This window comes from Gopherus flavomarginatus, chromosome 10 (genome assembly GCF_025201925.1).
Source record: "Gopherus flavomarginatus isolate rGopFla2 chromosome 10, rGopFla2.mat.asm, whole genome shotgun sequence".
Classification (NCBI taxonomy): Eukaryota; Metazoa; Chordata; order Testudines; family Testudinidae; genus Gopherus; species Gopherus flavomarginatus.
In genome coordinates, this window is record NC_066626.1 from 1348960 (window position 1) to 1371745 (window position 22786).

A 22786-nucleotide genomic window follows, 5' to 3' on the forward strand; every position below is an offset into this window, starting at 1 on the left:
GGTACCATGGATTTATATAGAGGCAATATGATATTTTCTGTTTTATTATCTACCCCTTTCTTAATGATTCTCAACATTCTGTTAGCTTTTTTGACTGCCACTGGCGCTGCACATCGAGTGGATCATTCAAATGAGTGGGAAAGTGGGCAGCCGGGATGGCTGGGTTCACCACCCCCTCCAAGGCCCTGTCTCTGCCCCTGCCGCTGGGGGGCAGGAACACAGAAAGTAGAGTTGCCAATTTTGATTGGATGCATTCCTGGAGATGTCATCACATTACATAATCTTTAATTAAAGATTAATCTTTAATTCTTGGAGACTACAATCCTGGAGGATTGGCAACCCTAGCTCAGAGGGGAGAGCCCCCCGCTCATGGGGCTGCTGACGCCTCTCTAAAGCTGCTTCTCTTTCCTGCAGTGGACAAAAAGGAGAAGTTCGACTTCTCAGGGCTTCGCCTGGACTGGTTCCGGCTGCAGGTAACTCCCTCGCCAGATGTTTGCATCTCCATTAGGGACTGGGCATCTGCCAGGGTGCACACACCCCACTCAACCCCCTGCCAGGCCTGCACCAACAGCCCCTCCCTGACCAGATCCCTGCCAAGCCAGAACCAGCAAGCCCTCCCCTTCCCTGCTCAGCCCCCTGACAGGCTGCAACCGGCAATCCCTGACCTCCCGCACCCAGCCCAGCCCCCAGCTAGGGTTGCCAATCCTCCGGTTTGGCTGAGAGTCTCCCGGAATCAGGCTCCATCTCCCAGAGGCAACTGAACCAATCCGGGAGATTTTAGGCTGCTAAAAGTCCAGTCAGTGCTGCGCTGGAGCTAAGGCAGGCTCTTTACCTACCCTGGCTCCGTGCCGCTCCTGGAATGCGGGCCAGGAGGGTCTCTGCGCGCTGCCCCCGCCCTGAACAGGAACTCTGTAGCTCCCATTGGCTGGGAACAGGGAACCGTGGCCAATGGGAACTGTGGGAGTGGTGTCTGCAGGCAGTGGCAGTGCGCAGAGCCACCTGGCCATCCCTGAGCCTAGGAGCTGCTGTCAGACATACCATCGCTTCCAGGACCCACATGAGGTAAGTGCTGCCCGGCCGGAGCCTGTACCCCACACCCTCTCCTGTACCCCAACGCCCTGCCCCAGCCCCCTCCCCCACCCAATCTCCCTCCAAGAGCCCAGATGCCTCCTGCACCCCAAACCCTTGCCCCAGGCTCAGCCTGGAGCCCCTTCCCACATTCTGAACCCTCGACCCCACCCTCCAGCCCAGAGCCCACACCCACTCCCACACCCCAACCCCCTGCTCCAGCCCGGTGAAAGTGAGTGAGGGTGAATGGTGAGGGAGAGCGAGCGATGGAGGGAGGGGGCTGGAGTGAGTGGGGGCGGGGCCTCAGAGAAGGGGTGGGATGGGGGAAGAGCAAAGGCATTTGGGTTTGTGCGAGTAGACCAGGGGTAGGCAACCTATGGCACGTGTGCCGAAGGCGGCACGCGAGCTGATTTTCAGTGGCACTCACACTGCCCGGGTCCTGGCCACCAGTCCAGGGGGCTCTGCATTTTAATTTAATTTTAAATGAAGCTTCTTAAACGTTCTGAAACTCTATTTACTTTACATACAACAACAGTTTAGTTATATATTATAGACTTATAGAAAGAGACCTTCTAAAAACGTTAAAATGTATGACTGGCACGCGACATCTTAAATTAGAGTGAATAAATGAAGACTCAGCACAGCACTGCTGAAAGGTTGCCGACCCCTGGAGCAGACAGTTGGCAACTCTACCCCCCGCCACACCCACATCAGCTCAGGGGCCAGTGCTGGGCCTGCCTCAACCCCATCAGTGCCTCAGTTTCCCCGTCTCACCATTTGGTGCGGGAGAGGATCTACTACCCTCGGAGCCGTGGTGTGAGGCCTGTTCACTGACTTTTCTGGGCAGGGGTCGCTCTGGGAGCACTGGACAGTCAGATGGCGGGCAGGAAGAGTTGGTGCAGCTAGCCCAACAGTGTTGCTAAGGCCTGGCTTCTGGCCCTGTGCTTGGCCCATTCAGACCTACGCCCCCCAGAACCTGGCTCTGATCCAGGGTATGAGGGACTGAGATGCAGCTGCAGAGGGCACAGCGGCCAGTGGGATCCAGGCCTCTGAGCAATGTGAAGGGGCTGGGGTGGTGCTGCTCACATGGAATCACATGCACGCACACACAAACACAGAATCACACACATACAAGCATGGAAGCACATACACATGGAATCAAGCACATACACACAAACACGGAATCACACACACCTGGAATCACACACATACGCACAAATACAGAATCACACACGCAGAATCACATGCAAACACCTACATGGAAAAGCACATGCACACACAGACAAACATGGGACCACATGCACATGGACTCGCACATGCAGACAAACACAGAATCACATGTATACAGAATCACACACATACACACAAACATGGAATCACATACACACACCTACATGGAGAGCTGTGTGCGCACACACAGACTCTTCCTGCCCCAGCTGTGCTGATGTGTCCTTCTACCCCGACAGTTTCTACGTCCGCCCTTTCGAGAAGCTGTTTGCTCTGACCATGGAGGAGCCGGCCATGCTGCGCTTCACCATCGTCTTCCCGCTCGTCTGCAGCCACTTTGCCCACTGCACCCACCCCATGTGTCCAGAGGAGGTGCGTAGCTGGGGGGTAATGCATGAGGGGGGGCACTGCCTGGGGAGAGCCTGGGGAGCATGCATGGTGATGCATCGGGGAGGTACAGGGGACGTGCATTGGGATTTAGAGGGGACATGGGGACACGGGTGGCAATATAAAGGGGAAGAACCCCCCCGTGGGAGGGCCAGGGGGCATGCATGATGATCCATGTGGGGAGAACTTGGGGGGGGAGGGGTGGGCAGCCATGCATAGAGATGTGTGGGTGAGGAGCAGGGGGAGGACACAGGACAGCGCATGGGGGAGGGGCAGGGTTGCCTCCTCCATGGGGTAAGAAACTCAGTGGCTGGCGTTTGGGATCTGTGGCTGGAAGGTGCCAGGTGGGGGAGCAGAGCCATGAGCCGTCTTTGGCCTCTCTCCGCAGTATCCTCACCTGAAGAGCTGCAGCCTGGGTCTATGCAACAGCTTCCTGGAAGAGATCGCCAAGCAGGCTGCCAACTGCATCATGGACACATGTGCCGAGCAGCGCAAACTCAGTGAGCAGGTGAGGGGTGTGGCACGGTGCTGGGGGGTGTTGGGGGATCTGCCTGCCTGTGGGCCCCTTTGCGAGCAGGTGAGGGGAATGGGCATGGGCATGGGGCTGGGCGGTACCAGGGGAGCTGCCAGACTGGGGGCATGTCAGTGAGCAAGGGGGTTATGGGGCGTGGCATGGCACTGGGTGGGTTTGCTTCCAGCCGGGAGTTTGTTGGGCAGGTGAGGGGCACAGGGTGTGGCATGGTCCTGGGTGGGGTACCTTGTTGAGGTGAGAGCTAAGTGCACAGCAGCAGTTGCATGTACCAGGATTGCTCACCATCTGGGCGCGCTGACTGAGGGCTGTGGCCGGCCCTCCACAGGCTGCTCTCCAGGCTGGCAAAGCCCTGCGGGGCTGTTTGGTGCTGGGGGCTATAGAGATGGCCGTGGTTGGAGTCATGTAGCCTTGCCAGGGAACAAATGGCCAGTGACTGCTGCTTGTTGAGCACTGGCGGCGGTGGGGGTGGGCATCAGTGTGGCCAGTGGCTCCGTGGCAAGACGAGCCAGATGCCAGGCAGGTGGGATGTGTCCTGCACCAGGACTGGGGTGTGGGGGAAGGGGACCCTATGTGCGTCTGGGGGGCTGCCAAATCCTGGCCCTCCATGCTCCCAGCCCCTCCCTCGCTCAGAGCCCCTGTCTCTGTCTCCTGGGAAGCTGCTACCCAAACATTGCGCCTCCACCATCAGCAAGGCCCAGAACAAGAAGGCCCAGAAGCAGCCCCGCAACAAGGGGGAGCCGAAGCGGGACAAGCCAGGGGCTGAGAGCCAGAGGAAGGACCGGATTCTGGTGAGCAAGTAAGCCCACCACATGGGGGTCTCCCAAGGGACATTAGAGCTGCTTTGCCATCCCTTGGGGTTGGGGGTTCTCCCCATTCAGAGGACTCCTCCCCCTGTGCTTCAGATGGCTGGGGTAACCGGGCAGTGGGGGGACAAGGTTCTGGGTCCCCAGAATGGCTGATGGCTCAGATCTGGGAAGCGATACTGGCACCTGGCCCTTCATAAGCACCCCCAGCCTCAGAGCTGCCCCGTTGCTCCTCAGAGCGGAGGTGGGGTGAACCCAGACATCCGGGCTGCCTGTCGCCCCTCAGAGTGGAGGTGTCGGTGAACCCAGGCATCCGGGCTGCCTATTGCCCCTTGGAGCAGAGGTAGGGTGAACCCAGGCATCCGGGCTGCCCATTGCCCCTTGGAGCGGAGGTAGGGTGAACCCAGGCATCCGGGCTGCCCACTGCCCCTTGGAGTGGAGGTAGGGTGAACCCAGGCATCCGGGCTGTCCATTGCCCCTTGGAGCGGAGGTAGGGTGAACCCAGGCATCCAGGCTGTCCATTGCCCCTTGGAGTGGAGGTAGCGTGAACCCAGGCATCAGGGCTGCCCACTGCCCCTTGGAGTGGATGTAGGGTGAACCCAGGCATCCGGGCTGTCCATTGCCCCTTGGAGCGGAGGTAGCATGAACCCAGGCATCTGGGCTGCCCACTGCCCCTTGGAGCGGAGGTGGGGTGAACCCAGGCATCTGGGTTGTCTGTCAGCCCTCGGAGCGGAGGTCGAGTGAACCCAGGCATCCGGGCTGCCTGTTACCCCTTGGAGCGGAGGGGGTGGTGAACCCAAGCATCCGGGCTGCCTGTTGCCCCTCGGAGTGGAGGAGGTGGTGAACCCAGGTATCTGGGCTGCCCGTCACCCCTCAGAGTGGAGGGGGTGGTGAACCCAGGCGTCCGGGCTGCCCGTCGCCCCTCGGAGCAGAAGTGGGGTGAACCCAGGCATCTGTGCTGCCCGCTTTCCCATTCATTTGAATGATCCCACCACATTTCGGGTCTGGGAGCTAGTGTGCGTTGGGCTGACAGGTGTGGGGGAGGGGCCCGGGCTCCAGAGCCATTTGCGGCGAGCGGTGACCGTGCCGGCGTCTCTGCCCCCAGTGTGGACAAGCTGCAGCAGGTACTGAGCGAGCTCTCCCTGAGCATCAACCACGTCCCCAGCTTCACCGTGTTCGAACACACGGTCACACCGGCCGAATATCTCAGCAGCCATGTGGAAACGCATCTCAATAGGTCCATAGGCCCCGTGGCTGGCTGGGTGCGGCGTGTCCCTGCACAAGGCCCGTGAACCTCAGGCAGACGGGGATGGGAGCATGGCGGGTCCCTGACTATGACCCATGGGTGGGAGGAGGACATGTTGCGTTCCTGCCCACAACCCTTGGGCGAGTGGGAATGGCAGAGTGGTGAGTCCCTGCCCATGGCCCTCGAGCAGGTGGGGAGACAGACACAGCAATGCCCCTGTCAGTGGCCCTCTGGCAGGTGGGTGGGGAGGGAGGATGCGGTGTGTCCCTGTCCATGGCCCTCGGGCGGGCGGGTGGGGAGGGGGGCACAGCGTGTCCCTGTCCATGGCCCTCGGGTGGGCGGGTGGGGAGGGGGATGCGGCGTGTCCCTGTCCATGGCCATCAGGTGGGCGGGTGGGGAGGTGAACGTGGCGTGTCCCTGTCCATGGCCCTCGGGCTGGGAGACTGAGTTGGCTATTGGTACTGTTACATCCACAAGCCCCAGCCAACTTCTGAGCTGAGTTGTGCTGGGAAATGCCCATTTGCAGGGAACATGGGAGTGGGGCTGAGTGCTTTCAGCGGGAAGGTTGTGGGCTCAGCAGATCCACTCGGAGGTCTGTGTGGGACCCCCTCTGAGCCCCCCATCCCCTTACAGATCCTTTGTGTGGATGGCCAGCTACAACCAGGCTACGCAGGAGATTGCGTGGCCCTCTGAGGTGCTGGCTGGCCTGCACTCCTACCTCGCCTTCATCCAGTCGCTGAGGCACTTCACATGCGTGGACTCCAGCTGCATCATCCGCAATGTCCTGCTTCAGCAGACACAACCCCTGGACTCAAGCAGGGAGCAGACCCTCACCACCATCTACACCAACTGGTGGGTGCCTGGGCTGGTGGCAGCCTGGCCTGGGCCACTGGACAGGAGAGATCCCTGGGTATCCCTGAGCCATGGGCCAGGAGAGCCTGGGAGATGCCTGGAGGGATGGGGGAAGTGGGAAAAGCTGACCTATGAGGAAAGGTTGAAAGTCTTGGGCATGTCGAGTGTAGAACAGAGAAGGCCAAGGCAGGACTTGACACCAGTCTTTAGCTACGGTCAGGGCTGTTCCGAAGAAGGCCGAGGCCCAGTTGTTCTCCATGTGCATTGATGGGACACGAAGGAATCCGCTGTTTGCAGCCAGGGAGATCTCGGTTAGATAGTGGGAAAAGCTTCCTGGGGTCACTGGGCTCTGGAGCAGGCTCCGAGGGGGGTTGTGGAATCCCCATCACTGGAGGTTTGTAGGAACTGGTTGGACAAATCCCTGTCAAGGATGGTCCAGATGTCCTTCCTCTGTGCCTGGCCTCTTGTGGTCCCTTCCAGCCCCATATTTCTGTGGTTCTGTGCACCTGGGGGGATTTCATGGGGCAGGAAAGCCGGTGCTCGGAGAGCGATGGGTGGCCCTGCCCAGCATGGGGACAGCAATGGGAGAAACAGTCAGGCCCCTTGATCTTGTACTTTCTGGGCAAATAGGGCTGGGGAGAAGAAGGAACAAAAACCTACTTCTAGAGCTAACAAGGGGGCAGGCTGCCCACGTGAGAGCTTGCCTTAGCTAGCGCCCCTCAATCCTGACCCACAGCCTCTGCTATCCCAGTCCTGGGCTCCCCACACAGCTCTGACAGTGCCCCTCAAGCCTGACCCACAGCCCTCTGCTGTCTCAGCCTTGGGCTCCCATCCTCCCAGTTCTGTCAGTGCCTCTCAATCCCAACCTGCAGCCCTGCTAGCCCAGCCCTGGGCTCCCTACAGCTCTGCCCGGGCCCCTGAATCCCAGCCCACAGCCCTCTGCTATCCTAGCTCTAGGCTCTCCCCAGCTCTGCCAGTTCCCCTCAATCCCGACCCACAGCCCTCTGCTGTCCCAGCCCTGGGCTCCCTCACAGCTCTGCCAGTGCCCCACAGTCCTGACCCATAGCCCCTGCTAGCCCAGCTCTGAGCTCCCCACACATCTCTGCTAGTGCCCCTCAATCCCATCCCGTGCTCACACACCGGTACAAGGGAGTTCGGGCTCTGGCCGGGCAGACTCGGAGCACGCTGGGAGAACAGTGCTGGGCCTGGCTGTCCGCTGTAAGTGGAGGCTTTTTGGCTCCATGCAGGTACCTGGAGATGCTGCTGCGCCAGGCCAGCACTGGGGCCATTGTGCTGTCCAGGGCCGGCTCCAGACACCAGCCCATCAAGCACGTGCTTGGGGCAGCACCTCGGGACTGGGAGGCACTCGGGGTTTGGTTTGGGGGTTTTTTGGTTCGGCCGCGCAGCGCTGGGGGGGCAGGGACTTGGGCGACGCTTGGGGGGCGGGGCGAGGCGGCGCTATTTGTTTTTGCTTGTGTGGGTCAGAAATATTAGATGCGGATCTGGTTGGGGTGAAGGGCCCTGGCAGAGCTGGGGGCTCGGGAGGGGGGCTGAGGGTTGGGGTGAGGGGCACTGGCAGAGCTGGGGGCTCAGGAGGGCGGTGAGGGTTGGGGTGAGGGGCACTGGCAGAGCTGGGGGCTCAGGAGGGGGTTGAGGGTTGGGGTGAGGGGCACTGGCAGAGCTGGGGGCTCGGGAGGGGGCTGAGGGTTGGGGTGAGGGGCACTGGCAGAGCTGGGGGCTCGGGAGGGGGGCTGAGGGTTGGGGTGAGGGGCACTGGCAGAGCTGGGGGCTCAGGAGGGGGTTGAGGGTTGGGGTGAGGGGCACTGGCAGAGCTGGGGGCTCAGGAGGGGGCCTGAAGGTTGGGGTGAGGGGCACTGGCAGAGCTGGGGGCTCAGGAGGGGGCCTGAAGGTTGGGGTGAGGGACACTGGCAGAGCTGGGGGACTCACGGTTGGGGTGAGGGGCACTGGCAGAGCTGGGGCCCAGGAGGGGGATGAGGGTTGGGGTGAAGGCACTGGCAGAGAGGGCTCAGGAGGGAGGGCTGAGGGTTAGAGTGAGGGGTACTGGCAGAGCTGGAGGCTCAGGAGGGGGGTTCAGGTTTGGGGTGAGGGGTGCTAATTCCCAGGCATAGTCCCAAGGGTACATTGTACCCCATTTGTTTTGCAGCCCTCTCTCCTGTGTGTCCTCGCGATTCACCCCCCACCCCGTCTCTCCCCCAGCTGCTGACAATGTGCTGAAAAGAATGACCATCATCGGGGGGATCCTGAGCTTCCGCTCCATGGCACAGAGTGGGCTTCGTGAGGTGGGTGCTGGCCTATTGGTGGGGGTGGGGGGAGTGAAGCTGAGTGAGTCCTAGGCCAGCATGTCTGTGGGGGGGTCATTCAAGGCCAGGGTGCAGGAGCTGGCTGCCCCCACTGTGCACCAGCCTGAGAGGCAGCATTGGAGCTGTGTGGGGCAGGCCTTTCACACTCTTCCTGGAGCATTATGGGGCTGTGATGGAGGGGAGTCACTGACCCCCCCCATGTATGCTGGGGACGTGGCTGGGCAGGGGTGGTGAGTGTCCCACATCCCTCTGAGGACAGGTCTCTGGACAGCTCTGCCCAGGTGGCTTCTGGAAAGCAGGGACAGTAACTGGCCCCAGCCCCTCTCTGGGGTCAGTGGGGAGGGTTTGTTGGCTAACACCTGTGCGGTGCTTGTCGAGCCTCAAGCATTGCATTGCTCCTTTCCTGCACTTGGCTACTGGACAGTTGTTAAAGAGCTGCCACGTCCCACCCCAGAGGGTGCCTGGGGCTGCTACATGAGAGGGGGCGAACTGTGTCCATTGCTATCTCAAGGGGTGGCTCTCTTCTCTCTGCAGGTCTTCTCCAACCGCTGCCTGTTCCTGATGGGCCCCATCGAGTGCCTGAAGGACTTTGTCACCCCAGACACGGAAATAAAGGTGGGGATGACCCTTGTGCTTCTCTCTACTGTGGGTGGGCTCTGTGGCTAGGCGGGCAGATCAGAGAACATACTGGGCTGCTGCACAGGCAGCCTCCCCTGCTGTCCACATCCGGGCCCTGGAGTGACTGGCCCGGGCATCTCTCCTCCTGCCAGGGGCCTTTACCCCAGCTGGGGATCCAGAGTGCGGCAGTGTGTGCCAGGCCCCACAGCCCTAATCGTGGGCTGGGGATGGGGTTGTCCAACCACATGGGAGATGCCCCTTCCCCCAGGAGACAAAAGTCCCAGCTCCCCTCCAACCTGCATCACAGCTCAGGTTGACCTGGCTCAGGTTCTCAGGAGCAGCCACCGGGGGTCTGCAGACCCAGTTGAGGATGGGTGAGGGGTTTTGCTGCATGAACCAGAGTTCTCTCCTCGGCACCTGAGTTAATATTTATCCATGAGCGTGATGGAAACTCTGGGCCTGAGTTCAGCCTCTGCCCATGCTGCAGAGATGGCAATGCTGGACGCCTGCCTGCCGCAGAGGGGGGTCTGGGTCTGTTCGAGCCGTCGCCTTGCAGAGCCTGGGCTCAGCATGATACAGTGTCCATAGGGCTCTCAGCATCGTCCCAGCCAGCAGCAGCCTCCCCAGATCAGTCACTGCAGTCTCCAGGTGAGGAGAGCTGGGGGCTAGTGGTTGCCTGTGCCTGGGCCAGTGATCGCGTCTGCTGCAGAGCAGAGGAGCACTCAGAGCTCACCGCGAATCCTCTGCCCTGCCCTGAGGGAACCCAGGCCTCGAATGGTGCAGAGACCCAGGGTAAGAAATGGAAACGCCCCCCAACTCCCACTCCAGTGCCAGGACTGGGTGGGCCTCGCTGGGAGGCTGTTCTGTGGGTATAAGCCCCAGGGGGCTCCGCTACCAGAGGGCGGCTGGCCGGAGCTGCACTCTGGGAATGTGTCATCTTGGCCCCATGGGCCTCGGTGGCAAAACTCCCCTGACGTCAGTGGGTTGCGGTTCAGCAGCCCACAGTCCCAAGGGCTGCCCTGGCCAGACAATCTTGTGTTGGGGGCCCTGGCGGGTTCATTGACCTCCAGCCCTGGGTGGAAGTGGAGTCTCCTCTGGAGAGTGGGTGCCCAGGCAGCCTGACATGCCACAGGTCACCTGGGGGCCTCTCTCGGGCTAGGCAGAGGCATGTGGCGTGTTATGCTCAGCCCTGCACCGTTGCTCTGAACAGAGACACTGCGCTGACAGGGTGGCAGGGTCTGGGGATATTCTGTCGTGTGGAGAGGCCTGAACACACGCTGTGTCCTTGGGGTTGGAGCACATTGTGAGACTCGATAAACTGTGAGCCAGAGTTTGCCCTGGGCTCAGCGTGGGTGGCTCCTAGGTGGGCAGAACGGGGATTTGCAGATACTGTTAGACGCTGACTGGTCCATACTGCTCTTGTTGCCCCGCTGGTGCCTGGGGGGTGGTATGATGTGTGAGCACGGTGGGCTCCTGCTGGCTTTGGCGGACAGGCATGTTCTGGTGTGGTAGGTCCCTCCCAAGGTGGCGGCTCACAGGGTTGTGTCAGTTCAAATTGTGTTTTCCTGGCTAGGCCCCACTTTCAGCCCAAAGGAGCTGGTGTTGCGGGGTCCTCGTGGAAACCAAGGGGACATGCCTGTTAGATGGGACCCATCCTTAGTATCGATATTTGAGAGGTCGGCCTGAGGATAGTGGCAGAGCAGAGCAGGCCTGTGTTAATGACACAAAGTGTGAATGGAGAGCAGGGTGTGTGTTAATGACGCATGGTGAGAATGCAGAGCAGAGCAGTGTGTGTGTTAATGATGCAGGGTGTGAATGCAGAGCAGAGCAGGATGGGTGTCTTGATGCAGGGTGTGAATGCAAAGCTGGGCTGTGCATGTGTGTGACGAACTGGGACTGTTCTTAATGTGGTCTGTGAATGCTGAGTGGGGAGTGTTGGCCTGAGAGGACGGTCTGCACTGGGGGATGGGAGACCGGCCTTGAGGAAAGATACCTGAGCATGTAACATGAGAACCCAGGAAGGGGTTAGAGGCCAGGTGACACCTCTGCCCAGGAAGCTGAACAAAGGCTGGGAGAGGAGACGCTGGGGGGAGAGAGGGAGTTTTCAGGAGTTGGCTAAGGAATGGAGGGAAGCGCAGACGAGGCTCTGATTCCCCAATGGGGCTGTGGTGCCCCTGGGACCCCAAGATGGACCTAATTGGGGAGGAACCTGTTGTCCGTGCCTGCAAGACCTGTCTTGGACTGTGTTCCTGTCATCTAAATAAGCCTGTTTTACTGGCTGGCTGAGAGTCATGGTGAGTTGCAGGAAGCCGGGGGTGTAGGGCCTTGTGTTCCCCCACGCTTGTGACAATGTGTTAATGACACAAGGTGTGAATGCAGAGCTGGGCAGGGAGTCTGTTAATGTAGGGTGTGAATGCAGAGCAGGGTGTGTGTTAAATCACACAAGGTGTGAATGCAGAGAAGAGCAAGGTCTTTGTGTTGACACATGGCACCAATGCAGAGCAGTGTGTATGTCAATGATGCAGGGTGTGAATGCTGGGCAGGGTGTATGTTACTGATGCAGGGTGTGAATGCCAGGGAGGGTGTATGTTAATGATGCAGGGTGTGAATGCTGGGCAGGGTGTATGTTAATGATGCAGGGTGTGAATGGTGGGCAGGGTGTGTGTTAATGATGCTGGATGTGAATGCTGGGCAGGGTGTGTGTTAATAACGCAGGGTGTGAATGCCGGGAAGGGTGTATGTTAATGATGCAGGGTGTGAATGGTGGGGAGGGTGTGTGTTAATGATGCAGGGTGTGAATGGTGGGCAGGGTGTATGTTAATGATGCAGGGTGTGAATGGTGGGCAGGGTGTATGTTAATGATGCAGGGTGTGAATGGTGGGCAGGGTGTATGTTAATGATGCAGGGTGTGAATGCCGGGCAGGGTGTATGTTAATAACGCAGGGTGTGAATGCTGGGCAGGGTGTATGTTAATGAGGCAGGGTGTGAATGCCGGGCAGGGTGTATGTTAATGATGCAGGGTGTGAATGATGGGCAGGGTGTAAGTTAATGATGCTGGGTGTGAATGCAGAGGTGCTGTGGGGTATTTACTGTACAGCAGTCCATAGACAGTCAAGTAGTGGGGTGTGGTGGCCAGGCATTGGACTGGCTCAGTATGAACGTGCCCACACTGCCAGAGAGGCACATGCCAGCACTTGCTCATTTTTCAGAGCCATGGACAGGGGGCTGGGAATCCCACTCCAGCTCCATTTAGCAAGATGGGTTTCACAGCTCCGAGAGGAGGGCATTGGATCTGGCCATGTGGCCCACTGGCCTGCGCCGCACCCCATGCGGGGATGACTGTCACCCTGGTTAGATTCAGGCAAATCACACAAGGGCGGTGGCCACGGGATCTTGTGATGGCAGCACACACCTGCCACCTGCAGGCTGAGCTCGTCTATCATGCTGAGGCCTGTCAGATGTGGAATGAGTCACTCCAGGCCTGGATGCCACTTGCACCTGGCAGATGGACCATGGGGCTGGGCTAAGGCGGCTGGAGCCAGTGATGATCAGTGAGAGATGGAGGGGAGCCAAGAACCATACAGCTTTGGAAAGAGCTGCCTGGGGCTGCTGGTTGGGTCCCGTCCTCCACTGACCTCCAATGTCCTTGTGCAGGCAGGGCTGGGCTGGTCCAGTGCTTTGAGAGCTGGGCTTGTGGCACTGTCATGGGGGATGAGCATGCAGGAGCAGTGGGGAAGGTGGAGCTGGGATTGCAGCTCTGTCCCCAGCCATCCCTTCTCCCCTCAGGCAGAGCCAGGCCCTCTGCTGTTCCCCAGGGGGTTGGGCTGCACCCTCAGAGCATGGAGAACCTGTGAGGAAGGAACTGGCTGCTGCAGTAGAATTAGCACGGTGTCAGCAGCCACCTGGCTAGAAAGAGCAGGGATGCCCACTCGGTGCCTCTAGCAGCCAGAGGGTCCAGCCTGAACTGAGGGACCTGGAGAGGGAGAGGCCATGAATCTGCCAGCACACTGCATGCAAATGCCCGCTCGGCTGGGGTCCAAGCAGCAGTGGGGAGTGGGCAGGGAGCATTGCTGGGAGCAAGACCCAGGTGTGTGGGGCTGGGAGACGCAGCCATGTGTCCTGATCCACATTGGAGGGGATGGTCGCCACCGCCGCGGATCCCCAGGAGTTCGGCCAACACAGGCAGAAGGGATGGATGTATCTAGGTGCTGTCCTGTTTTACTGCTTGTGCTTCCCAGGGCCATTGATGGGGACCAGCCAGGGGGCAGGCCTGAGAAACACCTGGGGAGGGTTGGGTCTCTGGACAGTGTGGGGTTATCTGCAGGGAAGAGCCCAGGCAGAGCCAGGAGAATATCAGCACCTGGGTTAATTGGGTCAGGGCGGTCATACCCTGCATGAGCCCCTGGGGGCAGTAGCAGACAGCACATTAGACGTCTGGCTAGGTGCTGCCTTGTGCTGTGGCAGTTTAAAGACAGGGCTGTCTGGGGCTGTGTTTGCCGGGGCAGAGCTGGAGGGGAGCCCCTCTCTGTACAGCTGGGATGAGCACCGTGTTACGGGCGGGAGCGTGTTCAGAGACGGTGGGATGGGTCCGGCAAGCTGCCATGCTGGCTCCTTTGGGCTAACCTGGGGTTTTCAGGCAGGTCGGAACTGCGCGGTGGTGCTGTGGGGCCAGATCTTCAAACAAAGTCAAGCTGGAAATGGGAGGGAACTGGGTTATCCTTCTCCCATGATCTTCGGGGAGACGCTGGGTTAGGATGTCAGGCTGGGTCAGGGATATTCTGATTCTCCATTTTGGACCCATGGATGTGTAACTAGGTTGGTATTTAGTTTGGGTTTGGCCCTGGGGTGGGTCTTGATTTCAGCAACATCACCAATATTCCCTTGTGCGCCCAGGGGCCCTCTCCTGTTGTGTTGCTGCTGTGTTCAACCCCAGAGGTGGCTGCATTAGAGTAGTGAACAAAGTGATCCTGTATTTGCACACTCAGTGAAGCCAGTGGATGGAGAAGGGCCAGCGGGATGTAAATAAGGTGATTTTTCATTGACAGAGTTAATGACTTTATTATCAGCAATACAGCACAGATAAGGAGTGAGTGGAACTCATTTTGCACTGGTAGTGAGGGAGCGAATGCCTCCAGACCCACAGAGCAATTACAAGGAAGTAGGACTGGAGGTTCCCAGCAGAATGGAGGGGTGAGGAGAATGGTAATGGGGTTACTCACTGTCACGGAGTCAGCGGGCAATGCTCTGGAACTGCTCCCCACCAAGCCAGGCAGGACTTTGGGGAGCCTCCTCTCCCTTGGAGCAGACTTGTTCAGGGCAAGAAGCTCACACATCTTCACCTCCTGGGTCTCTCCTTGGAGCGTTCAGCATCCTCTGCCCCTCCGTGCACTTCCCACAGCGAGCCCGCCCCAGCGGGGTCCTGGGGAAGCCACAGGGTCCTGCACCCCCACTTTGCAGTCAGACATGACTCTCAGCCAGCCAGTAAAACAGAGGTTTATTCGATGACAGGAACAGGGTCTAAAATAGAGCTTGTAGATACAGCGAACCGGACCCCTCGGCCGGGTCCATTCCGGGGGGGAAGTGAGCCAGACCCCATGTCTGCACTTCACTCCTCATCCCCAGTCAACTCCAGACTAACAACCTCCTCCTCTGCTCAGTTCCTTTCCCCGGGCCAGGAGGTCACCTGATCTCTTTGTCTCCAACACCTTCAGTTGGCATCTTTGCATAGGAGGGACCCAGGCCATCAGTTGCTAGGAGACAGAGGGTCAGGCATTTAGGTGCGCTGGCCCTTTGCTCTGCCAAATACTTAAGAACTGCCATGGGGACACTAAGGCACCAACACAGTATTCAGAGAAAACATTAAGAACATTCCTAGTTCATCACACTCACCTCCAGCAGGCATGGAAGGACAGTAATCACAGGCTCAGCACTTCCGAATGGGCCTTACCAGATCGCGAGGCGATAACGTGGCTGGGGCTGAGGCTGAGAGCTGGACATTGAGGGCAGGAAAACCCACCCCACCCAGGCGTGACTTGGGGCTTGACACAGGGGCAAAGGAAGCCAAGCTGCGGGGGCTGTGTCATGCTGGAATTTGCAGCTGGCTCCGCTGCCAGGCAGGGGCCGTGCTGGAGCACACGTGGGGGATCAGCTCTCTGATGTACGCGCTGGGGCTGTGGCACATCTGGTGCTGTGGAGCTCCAGCTGAGTTAGCCGAGAACGACTTGCTGCTTAGCAGCAGAGTGCAAACAAGCCTGGGCTTCGGGGGCCTGGCGCTTGGGGACATGAATGACCCCACAAGGAGGGGCTCCTTTGTTATCCCCATGTTGCAGTGGGGGAAGTTGCAGCGCAGAGGGAGGGGAAGTGACTCGCCAAAGGTCGCCAGTCGGTCAGTGGCAGAGCCAGGAATGGAACCCAGGAGTCCTGCCTCCCTCCTCCTGGCACAAGCACTGAGCCCCAGATTCCTGTAGGAGCAGCTCAAAGGGAGGAGCGATCGGTACGAGCTCATTATCTTGCTCCATACCATGAGCTCGGCTCCTGAGACATGAAGGCAGCTGTCCGTCCATCTGAGTATGTGTGTGTCCTGGCTGTCCATCTGCCTCACTCAGTGTCAGGTCTGTGGGTCTGTCTCTCTCTGGGCTGCCTGCATCTCTCCCTTAAGCTGTCTAAAGAACAAGCCCATCTGAGTGATGTGAATTCAGGCCCTGTCCTTGGAGAGCCTGGACACCCCCGTCCCCCTGCTTCTCCCCAGCGGGCGCAGCCCATCCAGCCCCCATCAGTCTCCTCCTCCCTGAGGATTAGGGCTTGCTCATAGCCAGCAGGGATGCTGAGATCCCAACCAGGAGGCCAGATAGTGGGCACAGGCCACTAGAAGCTGGACTGAGACGCTGGGACCCAGCCCCTCCAGCAGTAAGGGCTGTGGGATCACTCATGTCCCACCAGCTCTGGAACCTACCACTGCTGCACTGCTCCATCCCATCCCACTGCCAGCCCTGCCCCCCACTGCCCTGGATTTACCTGCCACCACTCTGGTACCAGCTCCTGGCAGGTCTCTCAGGTCCATGATGCAGACAGAGAAAGAGCCCGTGTGGCTGCCTCTGACAGAGATGGAGGTAGGGGAGGAACCTCCAAGGGCTGGACCTAGGGCCAGATCATGCTAGGCTCTCCCCTTCTTACTGGGAAGGGGCTCTGCGGGTCACACTGGGTCGTGGCAAATCTGGGGCAGCCTAGTGCCCAGTTGCATTGCTGCACGGAGGGATGGAATGCAGCTCACCCGTCCAGTGTCAGCAAAGCGCCACTTCCCTAGTGTAGCCGGGCCCTGTGTCTGGGACAGGTGCTGGCTGGTGAGATACGCTGATTGGGCTGAGCCTTCCCTCTCTCGGTGCCATTCACAGCCCTCTTCAGTGTCGCTGGCGTGTCCTACCCGGTGACAGCCTGTCAGCTCAGCAACTGCCATGAGAGTGACAGTAGGTTTCCGGATGCCTTAGAGCTGAGCCAGTTACCAGAGGGAGGCTTGCACAGAAGAGCGATGCAGCTGGCACTGGCATTGCCTTGCCTGTCACCTCTGGGGGGCATTTCCTCTCTGCCCCCTCTCTTTGGATCCAGGCCCAGCCTCCTCGCTAGGCAGGTGGGGTCCCACTTCCACTTATTGCCCTGCCATTCGTGCTGCTGCCCCCAGACAGCCTGGATTCAGAGGCTCGAAGACCTAGTGGACTGGAGACAACTGAAAGCTCCCGCTACGGCACACTCCAGTATGTCACGGGGGCTTGGAGAGGACTTGGAGAGGTTCCGTCAGCCGGCTACTGTGATAGTTGTGGTGGGTCATGAATGGCCTAGTGCTGGGAGCCAGAGCTGGTCAGCGTCATGCCTTGCAGAGCAGACACGAGTCCCGCTATGCATCTCAGTCTGAGGGCAGCTGCCCCTCTGACTGAGCTGTCATTAGTGGGTCAGGGGCTGCTGGGGTTAGCCTGGCTGGGCTAGGTAACTTGGGCTGGGTAGGGATGCCACCCCTCCTGTATCTGGGCTGGATCGGCATCTCCTCCTACCCTAGGGGGCATGTCAATTGTTCCTCTCAACCGTTTATCATGCTGATTTCAAATAAAGGGCAGCCCGGTATAGATTCCCAGAGTTCCCAGCAGGTGAGACTCACCAGCCCTCCATGGCCCTAGATCCCTGTGTTCTTGGTGAGGCCTCTGGGATAGGCTGGAGCCTGCCTCCTTCCCACAGCGAGGACAGAACACATGGGGGATCAGTGGGATCCTTTAAGGACTAGAATCCTCTCCCAGCCACGTGTGGCCAGAGGGCTGCACTCTGCCAGACAGCCTGGATTCAGAGGCTCGAAGACCTAGTGGACTGGAGACAACTGAAAGCTCCCGCTACGGCACACTCCAGTATGTCACGGGGGCTTGGAGAGGACTTGGAGAGGTTCCGTCAGCCGGCTACTGTGATAGTTGTGGTGGGTCATGAATGGCCTAGTGCTGGGAGCCAGAGCTGGTCAGCGTCATGCCTTGCAGAGCAGACACGAGTCCCGCTATGCATCTCAGTCTGAGGGCAGCTGCCCCTCTGACTGAGCTGTCATTAGTGGGTCAGGGGCTGCTGGGGTTAGCCTGGCTGGGCTAGGTAACTTGGGCTGGGTAGGGATGCCACCCCTCCTGTATCTGGGCTGGATCGGCATCTCCTCCTACCCTAGGGGGCATGTCAATTGTTCCTCTCAACCGTTTATCATGCTGATTTCAAATAAAGGGCAGCCCGGTATAGATTCCCAGAGTTCCCAGCAGGTGAGACTCACCAGCCCTCCATGGCCCTAGATCCCTGTGTTCTTGGTGAGGCCTCTGGGATAGGCTGGAGCCTGCCTCCTTCCCACAGCGAGGACAGAACACATGGGGGATCAGTGGGATCCTTTAAGGACTAGAATCCTCTCCCAGCCACGTGTGGCCAGAGGGCTGCACTCTGCCTGTGCCGGGGTCACCTTTAATGCCCAACATTAGTTCTAATTAGGGAGGCCACCTGTCCTGTTTTTTGAGATATGTCTCTTATTTGGTGTGTCATCCAGAGGGATGCTCAGAGGACTCAGGGCTGGTATATGCCTATCGCTGACCTGTACAGACAGGGTGAGGCCGGGGCAGGCCTGGGAGGCCGGGCTTGTCCTGTCAGAGGCTGGTGGAGTCACGGAGCTGATCCACAGCAGGCACAGACAAGACTCTCACGCTAAGAGCAAGTGGTCATGAAGGGTCTGGGTACTGCTGGGGAGCGTCACAGTGGCATAGTTGGCCGGATCTATACTCAGTTTGCAGGTTAGCTAAGGGTCACGCTCCAGGCACTTATATACAGTTAACGTAGATACCTGGAGGCTCAAGGTAGAGAAAAGGCTGTGGTTTGTTCTCAGTGTGTTTCTTTTGAGTAAGGGAATGGAGCAGCAGGAAAGGCAGGGTCATGCTGGAGGCACCAGGAAGCAGCAAGAAGAGTCGCTCACTCCCAGACATAGCACAGACACACCTGTACAGTGCACAGACTCCCAGAGCTGCTCTGCGTGGAGCCCTGGCCAGCTCCCACGGGCTGCTCTCTGCAGCTCCACACTCCCCAGGCTCTCCAGCTAGGAGCTAAGGTGAGTCTTTCTGTACAGAGCAGCCTGCTGCTCCTTTGAGTCTCTCCCTGAGCTGAGCCCTTTATATGGACCAGGTCTCTGCTGGGAAGCAGCCAGAGGTGAAAGTAAGCCGGTCCGGGCTCAGAGCTCCCCGCGGCTGCAGGCAGCCCAGAGCCCTTTGAATCCCCGCCGCAGCTCTGGCGGCTGGGCTGGGGTCAGGATTTAAAGGGCTTGGGGCTCCTCTCAGGGGCAGGAGCTCTGGGCCCTTTAAATCCCTGCCCCAGCCCCACAAAGCTCAGGGTTCCCCCTGGCAGCTGGACCCCCAGTCCCTTTAATTTGCCCCTGAACCCCGGGGGACTCCCAGCCACCTCTAGAGCTGGGAGCCCCTGGTTGATGTAAAGGCCCTGGGTCTCCCAGCCACAGCCGGTGCCCCAGGGCCTTTAAATCTTGAGAGGCCATGCCTCTTCCGGATGAGGCCATGCCCCCTCAGGACTCCAGCACTACCGGTAAGTCCTGTACATTACTTTTACCCCTGGAAGCAGCTAATCAGTCTAGGTGGCGGCTGTGCCTTGTCTCCCCTTAAAGATCCTGTCAGCTTGTGACAGGGCCTAGGGCTTGACCCTCACAGCCTGTCTCTAGGGGACGTTGTGAGGCTGCACCTTGCTCTTAGGGCTCCTTGTCCCTCACAACTTGGGCTTAAGATGCTCGGTGCTAAGACTCTTATCTCCCAGCCTCAGCCCTTGCCCTCCTGAGGAATAAAGGGGTCTCTCTGGGGCTCGAGGGCCAGCTAATTGTGACACTTGGGGGTAGGGTGACCAGACAGCATGTGTGAAAAATCGAGACGGGGTGGGGGGTAATAGGATCCCATAATAGAAAAAACCCCAAAATTGGGATTGTCCGTATAAAATCGGGACATCTGGTCACCCTGCTTGGGGGTTACCTGAGGCATCCAAGGGGATCACTAACCTGCTCAGCGGAGAAAGCCCTGTCTGCGCCCATGGGCAGAAATGGTCCCCAGCCACCAACAGCTGGCAACACCTTGCTCTTTCCTTCTGCGACTGGCAGCTGATACCCCACCTTGTTACACTTGAGTGCCCAGTCCCTCCAGACACCCGCAGCGTACACTGGTTCTCTGCCTCCGTGGAAACAGGGCCCAGGGCGCGGGTCTCACCTCGGCTCAATACTCTGGGTAGCACAAGGCACTTAGACAGGGGTCTAGTAAACGCAAATGGAAGTTTATTTAACGGAGCTTGAGACCGATTCAGCTAAAAGCAAGTCCAAGGATTTGGAAACAAGGTTACCGCTAAAAGAAACGATGGAATGCAATCCAAGCCAGTGTGTGTTAACGAGCGACGTCCTAATACGGTCTCTCTCCCCCTTGTGGCGCTCGTCCAGTCCAGAGAGCTGGGCTCCACCTTACACACCCGCCGGCAGTTTCTCCTGTGCAGTGGGTAACACCTCGTGCCATTTTGGCTGCTCTCGTACAGTTACAGGCTCTTCCGATTGTCTCCCTGCCCAGAACGTTCTCCTGGGTTGGTTGGGTTTTGTAAATGCTGATGTCTTCACCTCGCGGAGCCAGTGAGCCAAGGGCTGTCTGCACGGGGGTCCAGTGCTCTCAGTGTGGATGGTGTTAGCCCCGAGACACCCCCTCACCTCAGGTGGCAGGTTTCACTGCAGCAGTTTTGCAATCTAACAGTCTACATTTTGCATCTCTCGCAAACTGTGTCCTGTACGGACATCTGGCAGTAGCCATGGCCCTCTGCTGGCCTAGCTTTTGGCAGAGACCACACACAACCCCCCTTGGGGAGATATTGAGCAGATGGTTGGACATCAGGGTGACATACCTGCCTGGCTCAGTCTGTGTCATACTGATGCTGTGATGGGGATGGGACTTCTCTGACACTGGACTTGATGGAGGTGGGGGAACGACCTGCTCGCTGATGCACCCCTCCCCCACAGTGGCACTCACCTGTGATGAGACGTGCCTTCCTGTGGAGATCCCAGGGCCGTTTCACAGCAGCTTCTTCCAATGGCAGAGTCTGTGTAAATGCAACAACCATTGCTAGCTAGGCACGGCACAGTCAGACCAGGCGCAGGCTCCCGGCTAGGCACAGGGCACGGCGCGGTCAGACCAGGCGCAGGCTCCCGGCTAGGCACAGGGCACGGCACAGTCAGACCAGGCGCAGGCTCCTGGCTAGGCACAGGGCACGGCACAGTCAGACCAGGCGCAGGCTCCCGGCTAGGCACAGGGCACGGCACAGTCAGACCAGGCGCAGGCTCCCGGCTAGGCACAGGGCACGGCACAGTCAGACCAGGCGCAGGCTCCCGGCTAGGCACAGGGCACGGCACAGTCAGACCAGGCCCAGGCTCCCGGCTAGGCACAGGGCACGGCACGGTCAGACCAGGCGCAGGCTCCCGGCTAGGCACAGGGCACGGCGCGGTCAGACCAGGCGCAGGCTCCCGGCTAGGCACAGGGCACGGCGCTGTCAGACCAGGCGCAGGCTCCCGGCTAGGCACAGGGCACGGCGCGGTCAGACCAGGCGCAGGCTCCCGGCTAGGCACAGGGCACGGCGCGGTCAGACCAGGCGCAGGCTCCCGGCTAGGCACAGGGCACGGCGCGGTCAGACCAGGCGCAGGCTCCCGGCTAGGCACAGGGCACGGCGCGGTCAGACCAGGCGCAGGCTCCCGGCTAGGCACAGGGCACGGCGCGGTCAGACCAGACGCAGGCTCCCGGCTAGGCACAGGGCACGGCGCGGTCAGACCAGGCGCAGGCTCCCGGCTAGGCACAGGGCACGGCGCGGTCAGACCAGACGCAGGCTCCCGGCTAGGCACAGGGCACGGCGCGGTCAGACCAGGCGCAGGCTCCTGGCTAGGCACAGGGCACGGCGCGGTCAGACCAGGCGCAGGTTCCTGGCTGGACACAGGGCACGGCGCGGTCAGGCCAGGCGCAGGCTCAAGGCTGGACACAGGGCACGGCGCGGTCAGGCCAGGCGCAGGCTCTAGGCAGGACACAGGGCACGGCGCGGTCAGACCAGGCGCAGACTCCCGGCTAGGCACAGGGCACGGCGCGGTCAGACCAGGCGCAGGCTCCCGGCTAGGCACAGGGCACGGCGCGGTCAGACCAGACGCAGGCTCCCGGCTAGGCACAGGGCACGGCGCGGTCAGACCAGGCGCAGGCTCCCGGCTAGGCACAGGGCACGGCGCGGTCAGACCAGGCGCAGGCTCCCGGCTAGGCACAGGGCATGGCGCGGTCAGGCCAGGCGCAGGCTCCAGGCTGGACACAGGGCATGGCGCGGTCAGGCCAGGCGCAGGCTCCAGGCTGGACACAGGGCACGGCGCGGTCAGGCCGGGTGCAGGCTCCATGCTGGACACAGGGCACTGCGCAGTCAGGCCGGGTGCAGGCTCCAGGCTGGACACAGGGCATGGCGTGGTCAGGCCGGGCGCAGGCTCCAGGCTGGACACAGGGCATGGCGCGGTCAGGCCGGGCGCAGGCTCCAGGCTGGACACAGGGCACAGCGCGGTCAGGCCAGGCGCAGGCTCCAGGCTGGACACAGGGCACAGCGTGGTCAGACTAGGCGCAGGCTCCAGGTTGGACACAAGGCACGACATGGTCAGGCTGGGTGCAGACTCCAGGCTGGACACAGGGCACAGCGCGGTCATGCTGGGCACAAGCTCCAGGCTGGACACAGGGCATGGCAAAGTCAGACTTGGGGCAGGCACCTGTCTCAAGTACCTTAGCTTTAATCCACTCCTTGGGGTCTCTGTGGCTGCTGCAAAGCGTAATTCCCAGCTCAGAGATATCTACATGCGCTAGCTTTCTACAAGCTAGGGCACTAAAAATAGCAGTGTGGTGGCACAGGAGGTGCAATGGGGGAGCTATGTTCCTGTTTGAAACCCTAGGTCCATACTTGGGGGGCAGCCCTTTGTGACGCGGCCGTCCAGCCAGCTGCACTGGTGTAAATCGTGTCTAAACTAGGGGCTTGTAGCAGGGGCTAATATCAAGACACTTCTGCCACAGTTTGGGTCCAGTAACTCCCTGCTGTGCTGCGGGACACCCCAGAGAGCAGCGCTCTCAGCAGCTGGTCCCAGCTTGCTGCTCCTTTCCACTGTGTTCTGCATGTTTCCAAGGAGAAAGTCCCGACTGCTGCCCCA

At 59.8% G+C, this 22786-nt stretch overlaps 1 protein-coding gene across 1 annotated transcript in view; it reads left to right on the forward strand.

Annotated features, from left to right (window-relative positions):
• LOC127030050 (nck-associated protein 1-like) overlaps window positions 1–22786 on the forward strand; it is a 39936-nt gene that overhangs the window by 15604 nt on the left and 1546 nt on the right. The window contains exons 11-20 of the mRNA XM_050915959.1: window positions 415–473; window positions 977–1062; window positions 2133–2667; window positions 3071–3190; window positions 3871–4010; window positions 5123–5254; window positions 5897–6115; window positions 7363–7410; window positions 8280–8415; window positions 8971–9051. Of these exons, the coding sequence (XP_050771916.1) occupies window positions 415–473; window positions 977–1062; window positions 2133–2667; window positions 3071–3190; window positions 3871–4010; window positions 5123–5254; window positions 5897–6115; window positions 7363–7410; window positions 8280–8415; window positions 8971–9051 (1556 nt within the window). The remainder of the gene's footprint in view (window positions 1–414; window positions 474–976; window positions 1063–2132; window positions 2668–3070; window positions 3191–3870; window positions 4011–5122; window positions 5255–5896; window positions 6116–7362; window positions 7411–8279; window positions 8416–8970; window positions 9052–22786) is intronic.